This window comes from Miniopterus natalensis, chromosome 1 (genome assembly GCF_054644295.1).
Source record: "Miniopterus natalensis isolate mMinNat1 chromosome 1, mMinNat1.hap1, whole genome shotgun sequence".
In the NCBI taxonomy this organism is placed as follows: domain Eukaryota; kingdom Metazoa; phylum Chordata; class Mammalia; order Chiroptera; family Miniopteridae; genus Miniopterus; species Miniopterus natalensis.
In genome coordinates, this window is record NC_142081.1 from 162,223,119 (window position 1) to 162,238,437 (window position 15,319).

Here is a 15,319-nt window from a genome sequence, read left to right on the forward strand (position 1 = left end):
AATGTCAAGCTCTCCCAGAAATTCTTTTCTCAGACTTCATTACAGTTGATATCTTCTGGTTGGGGTGCATTTTCTGCAACTCAACAAGGAGTCACCAACATAATGATGGTGATGATAGTGGTTATGACAATGTTAATAATCACTGTTTCTCATATAGCATTTACCATAAGCCAAGCTCTGCTCTAACTTTTTTATATGCAATAATATATGTTAAGCCTCATGACAGCCCTGTGAAATATGTATTGTTATTATCCCCATATTACAGATAGGGGAATTGAAACATAGAGGTTAATTTGTCTAAGACTTGCCCAGTGTCACACTGCTAGTTAAGTGGTGGGTTGGGAGATAAACCTAAGCAGTCAGACTAAGAATTCTTTCCCTTAACTATTATGCTATATTGCTTCTCAGTTTCCTCTTTTTGAAGAGTCCCTGATCTCATTGAGTTATTTTCTTGAATCTCTCCCTTACTTGCCTTTGAGGAGAGAAGAGCACCCTATCCTCCCCTCTCCCAGTAGTGAACAGGGGAACTTCTCTGACCACAAACACTACTATTTCCACAAGGTCAACAGCTCCTGTAATGGCATTTTCCTTTTTTCTCCCAAGTCCTCTGAAGACTGGAGGAGGGAGCTTGGGAGAGATGAGGTGGTGGTTGATGGCAGTAAGTTGAGTTCTGTTGGCTCTTCTTAAGCTTGGAGGAAGTGTCTGACTCTCTTTAGAACTTGGGTACCTAGCCATTGTTGTTAGCCAGCTGTGAGTCCTAGTTGTGCTGGGGCAAAGGAAAAATCCCTTTTCCTTACTGAAGCTACTGTAGTAGTCTGAAAAAGATGAAGGGCGCTTGGACTAGGGTGGCAGTGAAAATAGAATCAGAGAAGTTTGGAATATATTTTGGAAATAAAACCAACAGGACACAATGGTAAATTCAATGTCAGGGAGAGGAAAAAAAGGAATCAAAGAAGAGGGTTTTAGCTTGAGCACCCAGGTGGATGTCGGTGCCATTGACCCAGGAAGACTAAAGGCAGAAAGGGATTGGAATGGTAGTGGGAGGGTGGCTTGGTCATCAAGAGTTCTGTTTTGCCTGGCTATGTACTACATACCTGTTAGGCAGCCAAGCAGAGATATCAAACAAAGTTGGGTATAGGAGTTTGGAGCTCAGTGGGCAAGGTAAAGTCTAGTGTTATCCATCTGAAAGTCACAGCATGTTCTATATTCAAAGCCATGGGGTCAGCTAAAATTAATTAGGGAGAGGCTGAGGGAAAAGAGAAGGCCAAGGATCGAGGACAATTCAGCAAGAGACTGAGGAGCCGCCAACGAGAGGAGGAAAACAAGGACAGTGTATTCCCCTGTGTCCCAAGAGACTAAAGTCTTTGTCATGATTTGAGCGTCCCGAATATAATAAGCTGTGCCACAGGAAGTGAAGCATTTACCGATTTCAGGTGGTTTTTAAACAAGTGCTGAACTCGGACTGTCTGCTGTATAGGAAATTGAAACAAAACTTGAGTGGGGAGTAAAGTAAAGAAGGTGGGACTAAATTACCTTAAGATCTGTTTCATCCGGATGAGTCTATCACTGAACCTTACTGTAAGAATCTTTTGTATGAATGTAGAAAAATAAACCATTTTGGTGAAAAACTTAGAACATGTGGCTAAGCTCCCAGTTACTTAGCTCACTTGTTTAGAAAGGGTTCAGCTATTCACATTTTACATTTTTTAGTGGGAAGAACAAAATCTAGAGATGAAATTGTTTAAAAATTAAACGGGGGTCTGTTTTATACATATAAACAGCCAATATATAGTTAGTTGAAATATACATCTATATAATTCTATAATAGCCAATATATAGATATCTTTGGTTAGTGCTAAAATGATGAAACAATTTGCCTGTATCACAGAATTATAAAAATAAATTCGTTTAAAAAATTCCATTTAGTAGCTTCTTGCTCTTCTATAGTTAATGATGCTAGTTATTCCCCCCCCCAGGCTTCTAGTCTACCAGTTTTCAAATTTTAGTGTACATAAAATAAGAATCAACCGCAGGGCTTTGAAACAATATGTATTCTGAGATTACATCTTCAGAAATTCCGATTGGCTGTCCCAGGAAATCCGTATTTTAAGTAGTATTCCCAGTGATTCTAAGGAAGGTGATCCCTGGAACACACTTGGCACAACGCTGGCCCTGGCGCTCTAGTGCAAGTCTCTAACTCTTCTGGTGGCAACAGTGCCACGTGGATCTCCACGTCTCATTTTTGTTAAAATAACTTTTTAGACGCATAGTTTACATAATAGAAATATAAAACCCTAAGACTGAAAGAATATAAACATCAAATACAGAACTTTTCTTTAGTATTTATGAATAAAATCATCTGCTTTTATTTAAAAAAATAGGCTTTGGGGGAAGCTTTAATTTGTCCTCAGGAATTCATCCAGTTGTTCTGGAGAGGCCGTCCAGTCTTGAGTTTATTTTCAAGGAAATAATAATTTAAAAAAACACACCAATCAAGCTAACTTCTAATTACTCTTTTTTTGGAGCGATGGACTAAATCAGTTATTTAGAAACTATAGTGAGAGGTGAGGCGCTCTTAAGTGGTTGATATTTGTTTTGACATCCTGACCACTTAATTAAAATGTGCTTTCAGATCTGTTTCTTTTTCTACTAGATATAATTGTTCATGTGAATCCAGTATATTTTCTTAACCCCAAATAGTTTCTAAATGCTATGGTAGTGGAAATTAAAATGAAAGTTAAAGTTTAGCAGTACAGTAATATTGTGTGTCCTAGAGCCTGACACTGCTGTTGCTAGACTTTGAATACATTGATTGAAGGAGAGCAATTATGTGCTAGACTTTATAGCTTTCACTCTGCTGTTTCTGCTGCCAGCTGTGAAATCTGCTGGCCTGCTTATGATCCTGAAGTATTTCTCTGTTGCCTCTCAGAATTCTAGGAGATCCTTTAAAAATTAGGACTAAGAACCTAAAGTAGCACAGGTTTGCTGTTCCACGTAAATGTAACCAGCGTGTTCTTGGAACAAGGCTACTTAAGAGACGGAAAATTCTAGCACGTTGGGGTGGTGGGGAGTGAGGTAGGCATCTGGATGCTCTTTCCAAAAGCTTAGATTTTTGTTTCTGGGGGGTTTTTTGAACTAATTAATGAAAAAATGTACAAGAAATACTACAATGATTCAGTTTTCTGTGAGGCATCTCAATGAAAATCATTTCATGGGTTTACAATTCTGAAAGGTGTTACTAGATGAGCAAACACAAGGTCTGCCTTAATGCTGTCAAATAAAAATGTGGCAACTGATACATCTAGTAGCCACTTGTTTCTCATCCCAATTCCATGTTTGAGCTTATAAAATAACTGAAAGCAATCAGAATGTGTATATATTATATATAGGGTAATACCTGTATTAAATCTGGTAGCTTGGTTAATTAAGAAGAACAAGTTGACATCAGATACAGTTGGGAATGTTAGGAGCTTTTAATTCATTTATCCATCATTTCTTGTTCCAGCCAAGCACAACAAATGTCATCTATATTTGAAAACGTTATTAGCTAGGGAATAAAGTTGAAAACCCCCATAAATAACATCTTAATGGGCTCCTGCCTTGAGATTGTTATTAGTCTTCTGCATTAATTATATAGCGTAAATGTAAAATAATAAGTGATTGCATCAAAGCATGGCTTTGGGGGGCTGCTTCAGAAGAAAATAGGTGAATCTGAGCCATCCGCTTCTTTCCAGTGCAGCATTAAAATTTCAGACTTCAACCGCAGTTGTGATTGGTTTTAGTTTGTTAGCTGCCTGGAGCGTTATTTTAAGAAAGCAGAAGCAGCAGCATCTGCGCAGTTCTTATAGAACACACACCTTGACCCTGACCTTTTAGCTCCAGCTTTCAGACGACGCAAAGGCAAGATGAAGAAGCATTTGCTTTTCTGGGGAGTCCTGGCCATTTTGGTTAAGGCCCTTCTTGTGACAGGTATGTGGTATTTTGAAAATAAACCCAGATAAAGGAAAAGTATCACATAGATCTGTTCTTCAGATTTAAACATTTGTGTTTTGGTTGGCCAGCTAGCTGGCTACTTTTTTCTAACATGCCTTAATCTTTATAAGGGCAGTGATCTTTTTGTAGATAAGACTCATTGTAATCCTTTTTATTATTTATTTATTTATTTATTTATTTATTTATTTATTTATTTATAAATATATCTTTATTGATTTCAGAGAGAGGAAAGGAGGGGGAGAGAGAGAGATAGAACATCAATGATGAGAGGGTCATTGATCAGCTGCAGCCCGCAACCCGGGCATGTGCCCTGACCGGGAATCGAACCCCAATAGCCTGGATCTTAGGTCAACGCTCAACCGCTGAGCCACGCCCGGCCGGGCTATAATCCTTTTTATTCTTCTCTTATTTGTTTGCCTACTATAACCTAGAGAATAAGAAAAATACTTTTCTGGATAAGTATTGATAGCGGTATTTTTCTGGATAAGTAACGATATTATATGAATATCCATATTGAATCCTGAAAATCAGTATTCCTCTCCTTGAGTGTCTTAAATTAGTATTCAGGATGAATGAAGTAATAATTACAGTAAATACAACATACAATGCATTGGGGTTTTATTTCCCCAGACAGACCAGTGTTAGTTCTAAAATCGTTTCTGGATCTGAGCCTACGGATTTATTATGACCCTTTAACAATGTTTAATGTTCTGCGGAGCCTATAACTTGATGGCCAAACTTTGGGTATTTTGTTTATTAACCTTTCAAAGTACTGTAGAAAATGGAATAATTCTGAATATAGAAGTAGAGTTTTTAATGATTTTCATCTAGAAGGGCACATGGATTAGTGTGTTATAATTTGGCTGGGTTGTTTCTGACACTTTCTGAGCTTATTATTCTTATTTTAAGACCGAGTATGATATAATTAAGAATAATCATTTAAAAAAGGGGGACATCTCTAATACTCTCAACCATAAAGATAAAAAAGTCAAATATATTTTATACTAATTAAGAATAATGAATTTCTAATAATATTTATAATACATAATACTAAAACATGTACAGTATATTATCTATACATGTTTATAAATACACACATGTATACATATATGAGCTGTCATTTATTGAGCACATGTTCTGTTCTAGGTGCTACGCTAACTACTTTACATATACTATTCTATTTAATCCTCACAACAACCATTTGAGGATAGGTACTATAATTTCTGACATATAGTTGAGTCCACTGAGATTTAGAGGCCAAATATCTTACCTAAGGGGACACAGCAGGCACGTGGCAGGCGGAGCCCAGGCCCTCTGACCCTCTAGCCCACACTCGTAACTACCATCCTGTTTTTCCTGTGTAAGAGAATTGCCTTTTAGTAAATTAATTATGTCCATATGTAGTGTGTGTTATTAAGTCTATTTTCTTATTTGTTTGAACTGAATTAAATTTAACAAATATTTATTGAGCACCTACTATGTCTCAGGTGCTCTTTGAATAAAACAAGGCACAGTCTTTAATAATAGGTTTATTAGGGAAAACGCTATCAGTGAGAGAATGTTAGAATATCATAAATCTTGGTGAATTGAAAGTATTTGTACATTTTCTAGTAGGTACATTAGGCTGCCTAATACTTTTCTTTAACAGCAGTAATGTTAGTTTTTCCCCAGGTTTCAGGTAAGAAAATAAATTATATATCACAAATGTAGGTACTTTCTATTTAAAACTTAATTGTCAACTCACATACTTGATTCCGTTTTTTTGGGGCGGGTGGTTCAGGCATTGCTCACTCATTTGTATTTTATTGAGAAAAACATTTAAGAGTCATGAATACAGCAGTAGAGGACACCACTTAGTCATCTTATTCTTCAGAGCGTTAAGAAGAGTTATATGGTCCTCTTGAATTGACTTCATAATGCCTCTTCTCCAATACAATGCAGACTTTAATCAGAAGATTTATTAGGAAGTTATGAATGACATAATAATGCATTATAAAATACTTCAAACAGTTATGAGTACAATAACAGTGACCCTAAAGTGTTTTTTACAATGATTATTATCATTAAGACTGAAATACTGCAATTAGGTTCTCTCTGCTCTGAGATCATTTCTGGAATAATTAGATTTCCAGTAACAGTGATAGCTATCCTGATCATTTAACCTTTATAACTTGAATTTATGTGCTAAATTTTTGGTGTTTTTTTTTTTTACAGTTGAGGCTTGATGGGAGGAAATTTTAAAGGTTATTTAGCTAAAATTATAGGAATAAAAAAGATATTTAACATTATAATTATTATTTAATTAGCACTATTAAATAAAGCTATTATTAACTCTTCAAATATCTGTTAACTGAGCAAAGTCCACATATTAATACATTTTCTTTGTTTACTCTTTGCAGCACTTACCAGACCTCTTTTTCTAATACTCAGATTAGCCAATAGATGTTGATACTCAGAGTTAAGGTTTTTATGGTCATCGGTGTATTCATTCATTTATTAATTTTTCTATACTTCTCAATATTTTCTGAATTGTTTTTGCAAATTTATAATACTATATATCTATATATACTATAACTTTAAAACTAATTCTTATAAGGAATATTAGTATAGCACCTATCATTTTATTTGATTGAATCATTATATCACAATAACCTGATTGTTGTTACGAAAAAGAAGAATATAATTAAGTTTATGAAGGGTGTAGTGGAGAATATTTAAAAATCTTATGAAGTAAGATTATTTGGGGGGAGAACGTGCCTGTGCTCAGCTCCAATGCAACGTAAAGAAACTGTGTATATAAAGGGGGCTCAGGAAGGATGTGACACTTCACACTGGGTTCACAAAGGCTAATATTATTGTTTTGTTCACTTCTGAATGGATTGCTTTGGCCTGAGAGGTTTTGTTTTCTCTCTTATTTTGGTACCTGGCACTCATTTTCACAAGGTTACATCATTCAGAGAGCCGTGCCTCCATTAAAGGCATTAGATTAAAACCAGAAATCTTACCACGCAGGTGCCCATAGACTGGTCCAAGGGGAAAAGAGAAAATTCCTTTTGGAGTGCATTTGGATTTCCTTCACTGTGCTGTGAGATGCTACTCAGCTATTTTAGATTAGGAAGGAGAACAGGTGGAGAAAGCTGAACTTGATCAACCGTAAAATGGAATTTTTCTGCAGGAAAAAAGATTAAATCAGTACAAAGTTGACAAGTAGATTTTCGTTCCCACTTCTCTTTAATACGTTGTATCTTTCCAGCCCAAGACGAAGAAGAAAGGATTGTTCTTGCCAAAAACAAATGTAAGTGTGCCAGCGTTAGTTCCAGGATCATCCCTTCTCCCGAAGATCCCAGCCAAGACATTGTGGAGAGAAACATCAGAATTATGTACGTGGTATTTCATATTTCCTTTCTTCATGTTGTGAGCAGAGATACTGGCATGTCAGCCATTGTTTGAAGGTAGCACCTGTATCTTTGCTCCTCTGTTTTTGATGTGTAGAGCCTGACATGAGGTTGAATCTGGTTAATGGGCTTGAGCCAGTTTTGCACAAGTTGGGAGCAGGAACAAGGTCTCCACACAATCTAAAACCAGCCAGCTACATCAGATGATTATAACTGAAGATTCAGACCTAGTCATCAACATGCCCTGCTCGTGTGGTTCTTTCCATTGGAATCAGAACTTTTAGTTGCTTTGATCAGTTCAAACTGAAACTTGAGATGACATTCAAAACTTTATTTTGTACCACGTCTTGACTGCAGAGTATTTTACATAGTACTTAGCTGTCTGCATAAAGGTAAGGTAGACTGATCAAACTGACTAATTTAATTTAGTCGTCACTTATACATTGGACTTCAGATACTCATTTTATTTCACACGTAGTCCAAATTATAAGTTATGAGTCTTGATGTTTAATTTCCAAAATGCTAGTAATATTTAAGAAATAAGATTCCTATTGGACCCAATCAGTAAAGTCTTCCTTGTGAACTCCCCCAGTGGGGTACCTCTTATAGAAACGAAGTAGCATTCAATTCCATCTAATCAGTGGAAGAAGTAGAACATGCCTAAAATCTTGTTTCAAGTTCTGGTTGGGCCACTTACTAGCTGTGTGCTCTTGGATGCAAGTTACTTATCTACGCTAAACTTCAGTTTGTTCATCTTTATATCTCGTAGGGCTATTGTAAAAATAAATCGAGATCTATTCCTTTTAGAGAATGTATAGTTCCTGGCATATTTTCGAAAAGCATTTGCTGTTATTTATCCACCTAACCTACATGCCAGATATCATTATGACACTGTACTTCTTAAAACACCTTTGCTGGCTTACCCCGCCTTGCTATTACAATCAGTTACAAATGCCTCCGCCTACCCTGCAACACTGAGCCTAACTCTCAGGCTCTTCCATTCGCACTTTTTCGCCTCATGTTTGAAAATCCGGCAGTATTGTAGTACTCTTGTTTTTCCTCACTCAGTGCTTTCTGCCCCTTCTGATTCTGCATGTGCACTCGGCTCCTTCTTAAAAGCAGGACAGCTGGGGAGCATGCGACTGGAAGGGATGGAGGGCGTTCAGGACACTGGCACATAAACCATTCGGAAGAGGAGTGTCCATCTAATGTTTAAATCTTCAGATTTTTAAATGGCACTGCGATTCTCTATTTCATCTTTTTTCCTCTGACCATTCTTTTTGTGATATTATATTGTTTTCTGAATTCAGATGATTCAGTTCCTTCATCCGCTTTGCCTGATGTGGATTGTGGTTCTCGGGTCTCATTTCTGAGAGTTTCTGTTGTTATTGCCATGTCAGGAGGGCACTATTCCCAACTCCATCGCTTACTAATGATATGGCTTTGGGCAAGTCATTCAAGTAATTTGAGCCTGTTTCCTAAACTATAAAAAAGGGGTAATATGTATGTCGATATACACACATACTTTATAGGGTTGTAAGAACTAAATGTGACAATGTGTAAAAGCATCCTGTACAGCGTTTGACCCAAAGTAGACATTCATACATGTTTATTCCTTTATCTCTATCAATATTTAAAGCTTTTTATGATATTACTAGAGCCTTTTTAATCTAATAAAGAATAGATCCATTCATTTGACAAACATTTATTGAGTGCTCCTGAATGCCATTGAGGATTGGCACTGGGGACCGTTGGAGAATTTACAGTCGAGCAGGGAACTGTAAATGGCTAAAAAGGCAATTACAGTATAGCCTTGTAAAGGCTCTGATGACAGGGATAGGCATAGCATGTTGGAGGGCACCCGGCCCCATCCTGGGGGTGCGTGGAGAGGGCCAGCGGAGGCAGGAAAGGATGTTGGAGTAAGTGGGTGATGGCTGTTGGCTGGCCGAGTGGGAGTTAGCTGGTAGGCGTGGGGGGGTGGCAGGGTTGTGGGTGAGGCACATCATTCTAGGGACGGGAAACGGTTGCTGTGAGGATTACATGAGGTCGTGGTCTCACATGGTTAGCATAGTACCAGGCACACTGTGGGCACTTAGTAAACGTTAGAACTGTTACTGTTTTCGTTATTGCTAAGACGTGGAGATGAGAAAAGCACGGTGAGTTTGTGGAATTGCAAGCTGCTGTTGACAGCTGGCATGTAGTGTAAAGCGGGTGGCATGGTGAGAGATGAGGCTGGGGGGTGACAGGCATGTCATTAGAGGTACCCTGTTATTTGTGGGGAGACTAGGTTTTAAGCAGAGAAGGGAAAATTAGGCCTGTATTTGAGAAAGGCCGTTTTGGCAATAATGTAGCTAATGCATTGGAGGGGTGAAGGCTGAAGGAGGGCATAGCTAGAGAGAAATGGTGCTGAAACAAGTGGGCGGTTCACAGATGCAAAGAATTAGATTCAGTTGGACTGTGAGATGGTTTAAATATAGGTTGTGACAGAAAGGGAGGACTCAGGCATGGTATCCAGGTTTTAGCTCGGATATTTATGTGCGTATTATTGCTAAACACTGAGTTAGGAAACACGAGTTTTTCTTTGTATCTTTTGGTAGGGAGGGGTGCCTATGAGGAGGAATGATGACACAGATGAAAACATGCAAAAGTTAATAAAATCACCTGAACTAGTTGATAAGCATTATTTAATTTTTCATGGAAATCACCAAATCAGGAGACTTGGATTCCAGCCGCCGCTTTACTACTTAGGAGTTGTGTGATCCTGAATAGGTTGCTAACTTCTCTGATTTATAATTTACGCATCTGAAAAATGTGGATAACGATATCTGTTCATTCGTTCCACAAATATTGAACATATTCCATGTGCCATACGTGTAGCGAGGTGCTGGGAATACATAAATGATTTTGCCTCAAGGAACTGTGTAGTCTAGTGAAGCAATTATTCTGTAGACAGGCAACTATGACAGGGTGTTTGTTATAATAAAGTGATATGAGCTTTAGTGCGACTACAGAGGAAGGAGCTTATTGGGGGAGGGGATGGGATCAGAGTAACCATTGTAGAGGGTAAAACTTGAGCTGATTGCTAAAGGAAACAGGGGTTTGCCAAGTCAGCAAAGATCACCGACAAGGGAGTTGTGAGGTTTATTTTGGATGGGAAATGCTTAAATTATAGCAAATTACTGTGAAATCTGAGCATTAGTATCACTATAGATTTCTTTAGAGTGCTAAATGTACTAAACGTCCTGATGAAAGAGCAAGTGCTGTCCTACAATATACCCATTACCAAAAAATAGCAACATCTGTTAACTTCATTATTTTGACTTGTTTTTTTCTTTTTTTTAGTGTTCCTGTGAACAACAGGGAGAATATCTCTGATCCCACCTCACCACTGAGAACCAAATTTGTGTACCACTTGTCCGACATGTAAGAGATTTTCCTTTATACTAGTATATATGCAAGTTTTACTAACTTTTAAAAATTAACTTGTTAGTAAGAATGTTTTGGAAAATATGTTGGGGTATAAACATTTACCAATATAATTTGAACTTTTGAATACATTAATTCCTATGTTAATTATTAGATATCATAAACTGATAAAACTTCATCACAGATAAAAGTTAGCCGTAAGTTAATTCCAAAGAAGAAATATTTGCCATTAGTACAGGAAGGGTCACTTTGTCTTAATAGCTCAGTAATTGGATTTCAGACATATTCACATACAGGTGTTTTTTTGGAAACTGCAGAATTTAATATAAAACAATTGCTTAAAAAAAAAAATTTTTCCTTCTTTGTCGTATAAATAACTTGTTTAATTCTAATACGCAATTGGTAATGAATCTAACCGAGGAGAAGTTGCTGTATGGTGTAGGCAAAACAACCCTATTGCTTGCTTTCAACTAATTTTTATATTAAAGGTTGAAAAAATCCCATAAACTATCCTGTGTTGTAGAGCAGCTGACTTCCAAGAGGAGTCGCCCTTTGTCAGTTGTCGGGCAGAGCTGCAAGAACTAATTGATTCTGGATGCAGCAACATTTGATGGATTGTCTAATGCATAGGTTTGTGTTTCAGCTGTAAAAAATGTGATTCTACAGAAGTGGAACTGGACAACCAAGTGGTTACTGCCTCCCAGAGCAATATCTGTGAGGAAGACGATGAGGTCTGCTACACTTACGACAGAAACAAGTGCTATACAAACAGGGTCCCGTTTTCGTACGGTGGTAAGACCGTCATGGTGGAGACAGCCTTGACCCCCGAGTCCTGCTATCCTGACTGACTGAAGCCATTGCTGACCGCACAGCTGCTTATCTTCAAAGGCTCTCCATTTTGATCCAGAAAGTTAATATATTTACTGCCAATGAATTTGAAACCACAATTTTTTGATAATGTTAAACTATCCCCACCCCCAAGTGATTGAAATAGTAACATTGTTATTTTTATTAGGTAATTACTTCTCAACTCTAAGTATTGTATGTTCACATTCTGAGTGTTGAAATCTCTTACTTGCCTGAAGGGGTATATGTTAAGAATATAATTTCTAACATTTAAAAAAATAGACAAGGAGAGAAAGTAAAACTCAAGGTTAAAAATCAGGATACAGAATTAATTTTTTTTTTTTGCTTTGCCTTGGAGAGCCAGAGCTTTTGCACATTCCATGCTATTGTCTTCAAAGAAAGTAAAACTGTGTAGAGAAAAGTGCTATGTAAACACAGGTGATTATAGGTCTTCGTTAGAAAATGATTGGAAAACGTGTTTTAGAAATACTTACAAAAATAAAATTGGATCCTTTATATTTGTGATACCAGTGAGCTGACATAATTATATGCATAATTGAAAAATATGTTTTGACATAACAGATTTGGTAGCAGATGATACAGATTTTTTTTTGGATAATTTTTTTTTAATTTTTATAATCAGGCCAGTGTAAGAAATTTCCACTGGAAATCACCAATGTTGTAACTGAATCTAATGAAGTATGTGTTCCAAAATATGTATTCTCTAGCACAGTTTGAACAATTAAATAGATCCTTAAGCATATACCTGTGTGAAATAATTTATTGGGAAGAAGTTTGTGTTAACTTTGTGTATTTAAGTTAAATATAATTGATTACTTATGAATAGTTTGTAAGTATGATGTAATTATGCACTAATCACTGAATTCGCACATGTATATATCTGAGGTAGCTTTGTGATTTAAAACTAAAGTTAAATAAAAAGGAAGGTCCCTCCCAACAAACATAGTATTCATAAGTTCAGTTAACACCTGTCACCTCATACAGTTACAAAACCAATTTCCTTTCCTTATGATAAGAACTTTTAGGGGGAGATTGTTTCTGGAGTGGCTCCTCTACTCCCTTGCCATCTTTTCCTTTGTTCTTCTGCCTACCCAGTAGAAAAAGTTTTTGTTACTACATTGCCTCAAACTTACAGTCCTGTAGGTCTTCCTTTTTTCAGAAGTTCAGTTAAACTTGAAGACAATCATATTTTTATTTTATTTTTTAAAAATATGTCTTTATTGATTTCAGAGAGAGGAAGGGATAGGGGAGGAGAGATAGAAACACCAATGATGAGAGAGTCATTGATTGGCTGCCTCCTGCTCGCCCCCGACGGGATGGAGCCCGCAGCCCAGACATGTGTCCTGACCGGGAATTGAACCTCAATCTCTTGGATCCTAGGTCGATGCTCAACCGCTGAGCCACGCCTGGCTGGGCGACAATCATATTAATAACAATTTAGCATTCACCATTTGCTAGGCATCAATCAGTGCTTTATTAAGTATTAACTCATTCACTATAAATCCAGAGTAGCTGGTGGCTGTTAAATGAGAATTATTGAGGAAAGATGGAAGCCTTCCTGTTAGTTTCACTCATAGGTTTGCTTGTGTTAGCAGTTTAGCAGGGAAACACTAAGGAAGCGACGCAGATGAGGCAGCTCTGAAAGGAGCCTCCCGGCTCTTTGCAGGACGCGTGTTTGACCGGCAGCCTGGTAACCCACCACTGTGCTTGTATGAGGCCCACGGGCTGCTCCCAGCCAGTGACTGGGAGTGTCAAAGACACTACGGCCAGTTCCTGGGAGACACAGGACTCCTCTGATGGGTGACTGACTTGGGGACTTCCCATCAGCTTCACTGACAATTTCTCAGCACTGCCCCACCATTATATATCACCTACGCAGCCATCTCCTCCGCACGGGTCGGACCTGACCCAGCCTGATGCCTCCCCCAGCTGCCTTGGGCTCCAGCCCCATTTTCTTTTGCAGGGTTTTTCCTAATCTCTTTACCTTTGATCTCATCTTGGATTCTGCTTCGGTAGGCCTTGAATGAACACAGTGGTCAATCATGGCGTACCTGATTTAGTGATGACGATGTCGATACTGAGCACTCTTCACATGCCATGTGACTCACCTATGTCATCCCATTTTATCCTCAGAATAACTCTTGGGTTTGCTTTTATGTTGTTAATGAGAAAATGAACTCAGTGCATAAGTAACAGTTTCATTGGTTCACTGGTCTAGTAAATGGCAATGAAAACTCAATCACTGCCATAGCCTCAACAAATACCAGTAGATGCCCTTTGATAACCATTTATGCCCACTGTAACATCTTACAGTTCATGTGGCATTTTGAGGTCAGTGTGACAAATTCACTGATTTCTTGTAAGTCAATTATTTTTGTACGTTTTGTACTCCTTTTAAAATTTGAATTAAATGGACGATATTTTTAAAGGACAGGCTTAAGTGGGCATTTGTGGTGAGAATGTTCCTTCTGCACTGTGCTTAGCTATTACTTAAGTGAGCACATTCAGCACCAGCCAGAGAAAATTACTGTAAGAGTTAATTAACAGTAAGAGTAATGTTCCTTTGTGCCAGGCCCTTAAAAACCAGCAGATCCAAGTCAATTATTGTTTTCACTTTAAGACTACTGTCATTTTGGATGGTTCTATGTAACTTGATATTCAAAATGAACCATAATTATGCCTCTGCAGTCACAAATATGCAGATGTATACACACTCATTACCAGACATGTGTGGACCCCCACCTGGGAGCAGTGGGATAGGAACGTTACCCGTTCGTGCACTTTCCAGGTCTTGGCTGGGGTGGCTGTGTAGTGTTGTGGGTAAATCCACGGCTAGGTGGAATACAGACTCTACTTAGACTAAATGACAGGTCACTAAGGGCAAGTTCATTCTCACTGAAAATAGGAGTAAAAATAACTATTTCCTAGCTTTTTGTAAAAATAAGGATACATGCTGTCATTTATGTACAGCATGTATCACTTAGCACTGCTATTGTAGCATTCAGGAACCTTCTATAAACTGCACTTGTCACTGTGTATTAATTGACTTTTGACTTCCCAGGCAACAAATCAGAGAAAAATGTGACCATATTGGATCACCGATTCTCAAACTTTAGCATGCATGAGACTCACCTGGAGGACTCATTGAAACAGATTGCTGACCCCCACCCCCACCCCCCGTGATGATTAAGTAGGTCTGGGAAGCAGCAGGAGCAAGTGCATTTCTCAAAAAGCTCCCAGCTGCTGCTGGGAATTGTGTGAGCCGCTGCTTTAGAGCTCTAGGCCGCCGTCTCCACCTAGGGGCTGGTTAACGAAGTACAATGTGTTTGCATTTTTTAACACGTTTCATTTAATCCTCAACTGCCCTATGAAATAAGTACTGTCTTCATTTTACAAATGCTGAAACTGAGATGCCAGAGATGAAGTAATCTTTGTAAGGTTTCACAAATAGTGTATGGAGAAGTGGTAACTGAATCCAAGACCGTCCAGCTCCAAAGCCAGTGCTCTCATTCAGTACGTTACCCTGTCTAACATACATTTCGGACCATTTCCTTCAGTAATTCCACTTCTGGGGAAATAAGAAATGTGAACAAAAAGCACAGAGATCTTTGTCACAGCGTTATTTATGATAGTGAAAA

General features: G+C 38.1%; 1 protein-coding gene across 1 annotated transcript; it reads left to right on the forward strand.

Annotated features, from left to right (window-relative positions):
• The first annotated feature begins 3,821 nt into the window (after positions 1–3,821).
• Positions 3,822–12,421, forward strand: JCHAIN (joining chain of multimeric IgA and IgM). Its single transcript, XM_016207101.2, has 4 exons — positions 3,822–3,969; positions 7,247–7,373; positions 10,731–10,811; positions 11,458–12,421. Exons 1-4 carry the CDS (start codon positions 3,906–3,908, stop codon positions 11,660–11,662), a joined length of 477 nt encoding a protein of 158 aa, XP_016062587.2. The 5' UTR covers positions 3,822–3,905; the 3' UTR covers positions 11,663–12,421.
• The last annotated feature ends 2,898 nt before the right edge of the window (positions 12,422–15,319 follow it).

Coding starts and splice junctions, on each gene's coding strand:
- JCHAIN (XM_016207101.2), top strand. CDS start 3,906: ATGAAGAAGCATTTGCTTTTCTGGGGAGTCCTGGCCATTTTGGTTAAG. Junction 7,374..10,730: donor GAGAGAAACATCAGAATTAT/GTACGTGGTATT, acceptor TCTTTTTTTTAG/TGTTCCTGTGAACAACAGGG. Junction 10,812..11,457: donor GTGTACCACTTGTCCGACAT/GTAAGAGATTTT, acceptor TTTGTGTTTCAG/CTGTAAAAAATGTGATTCTA.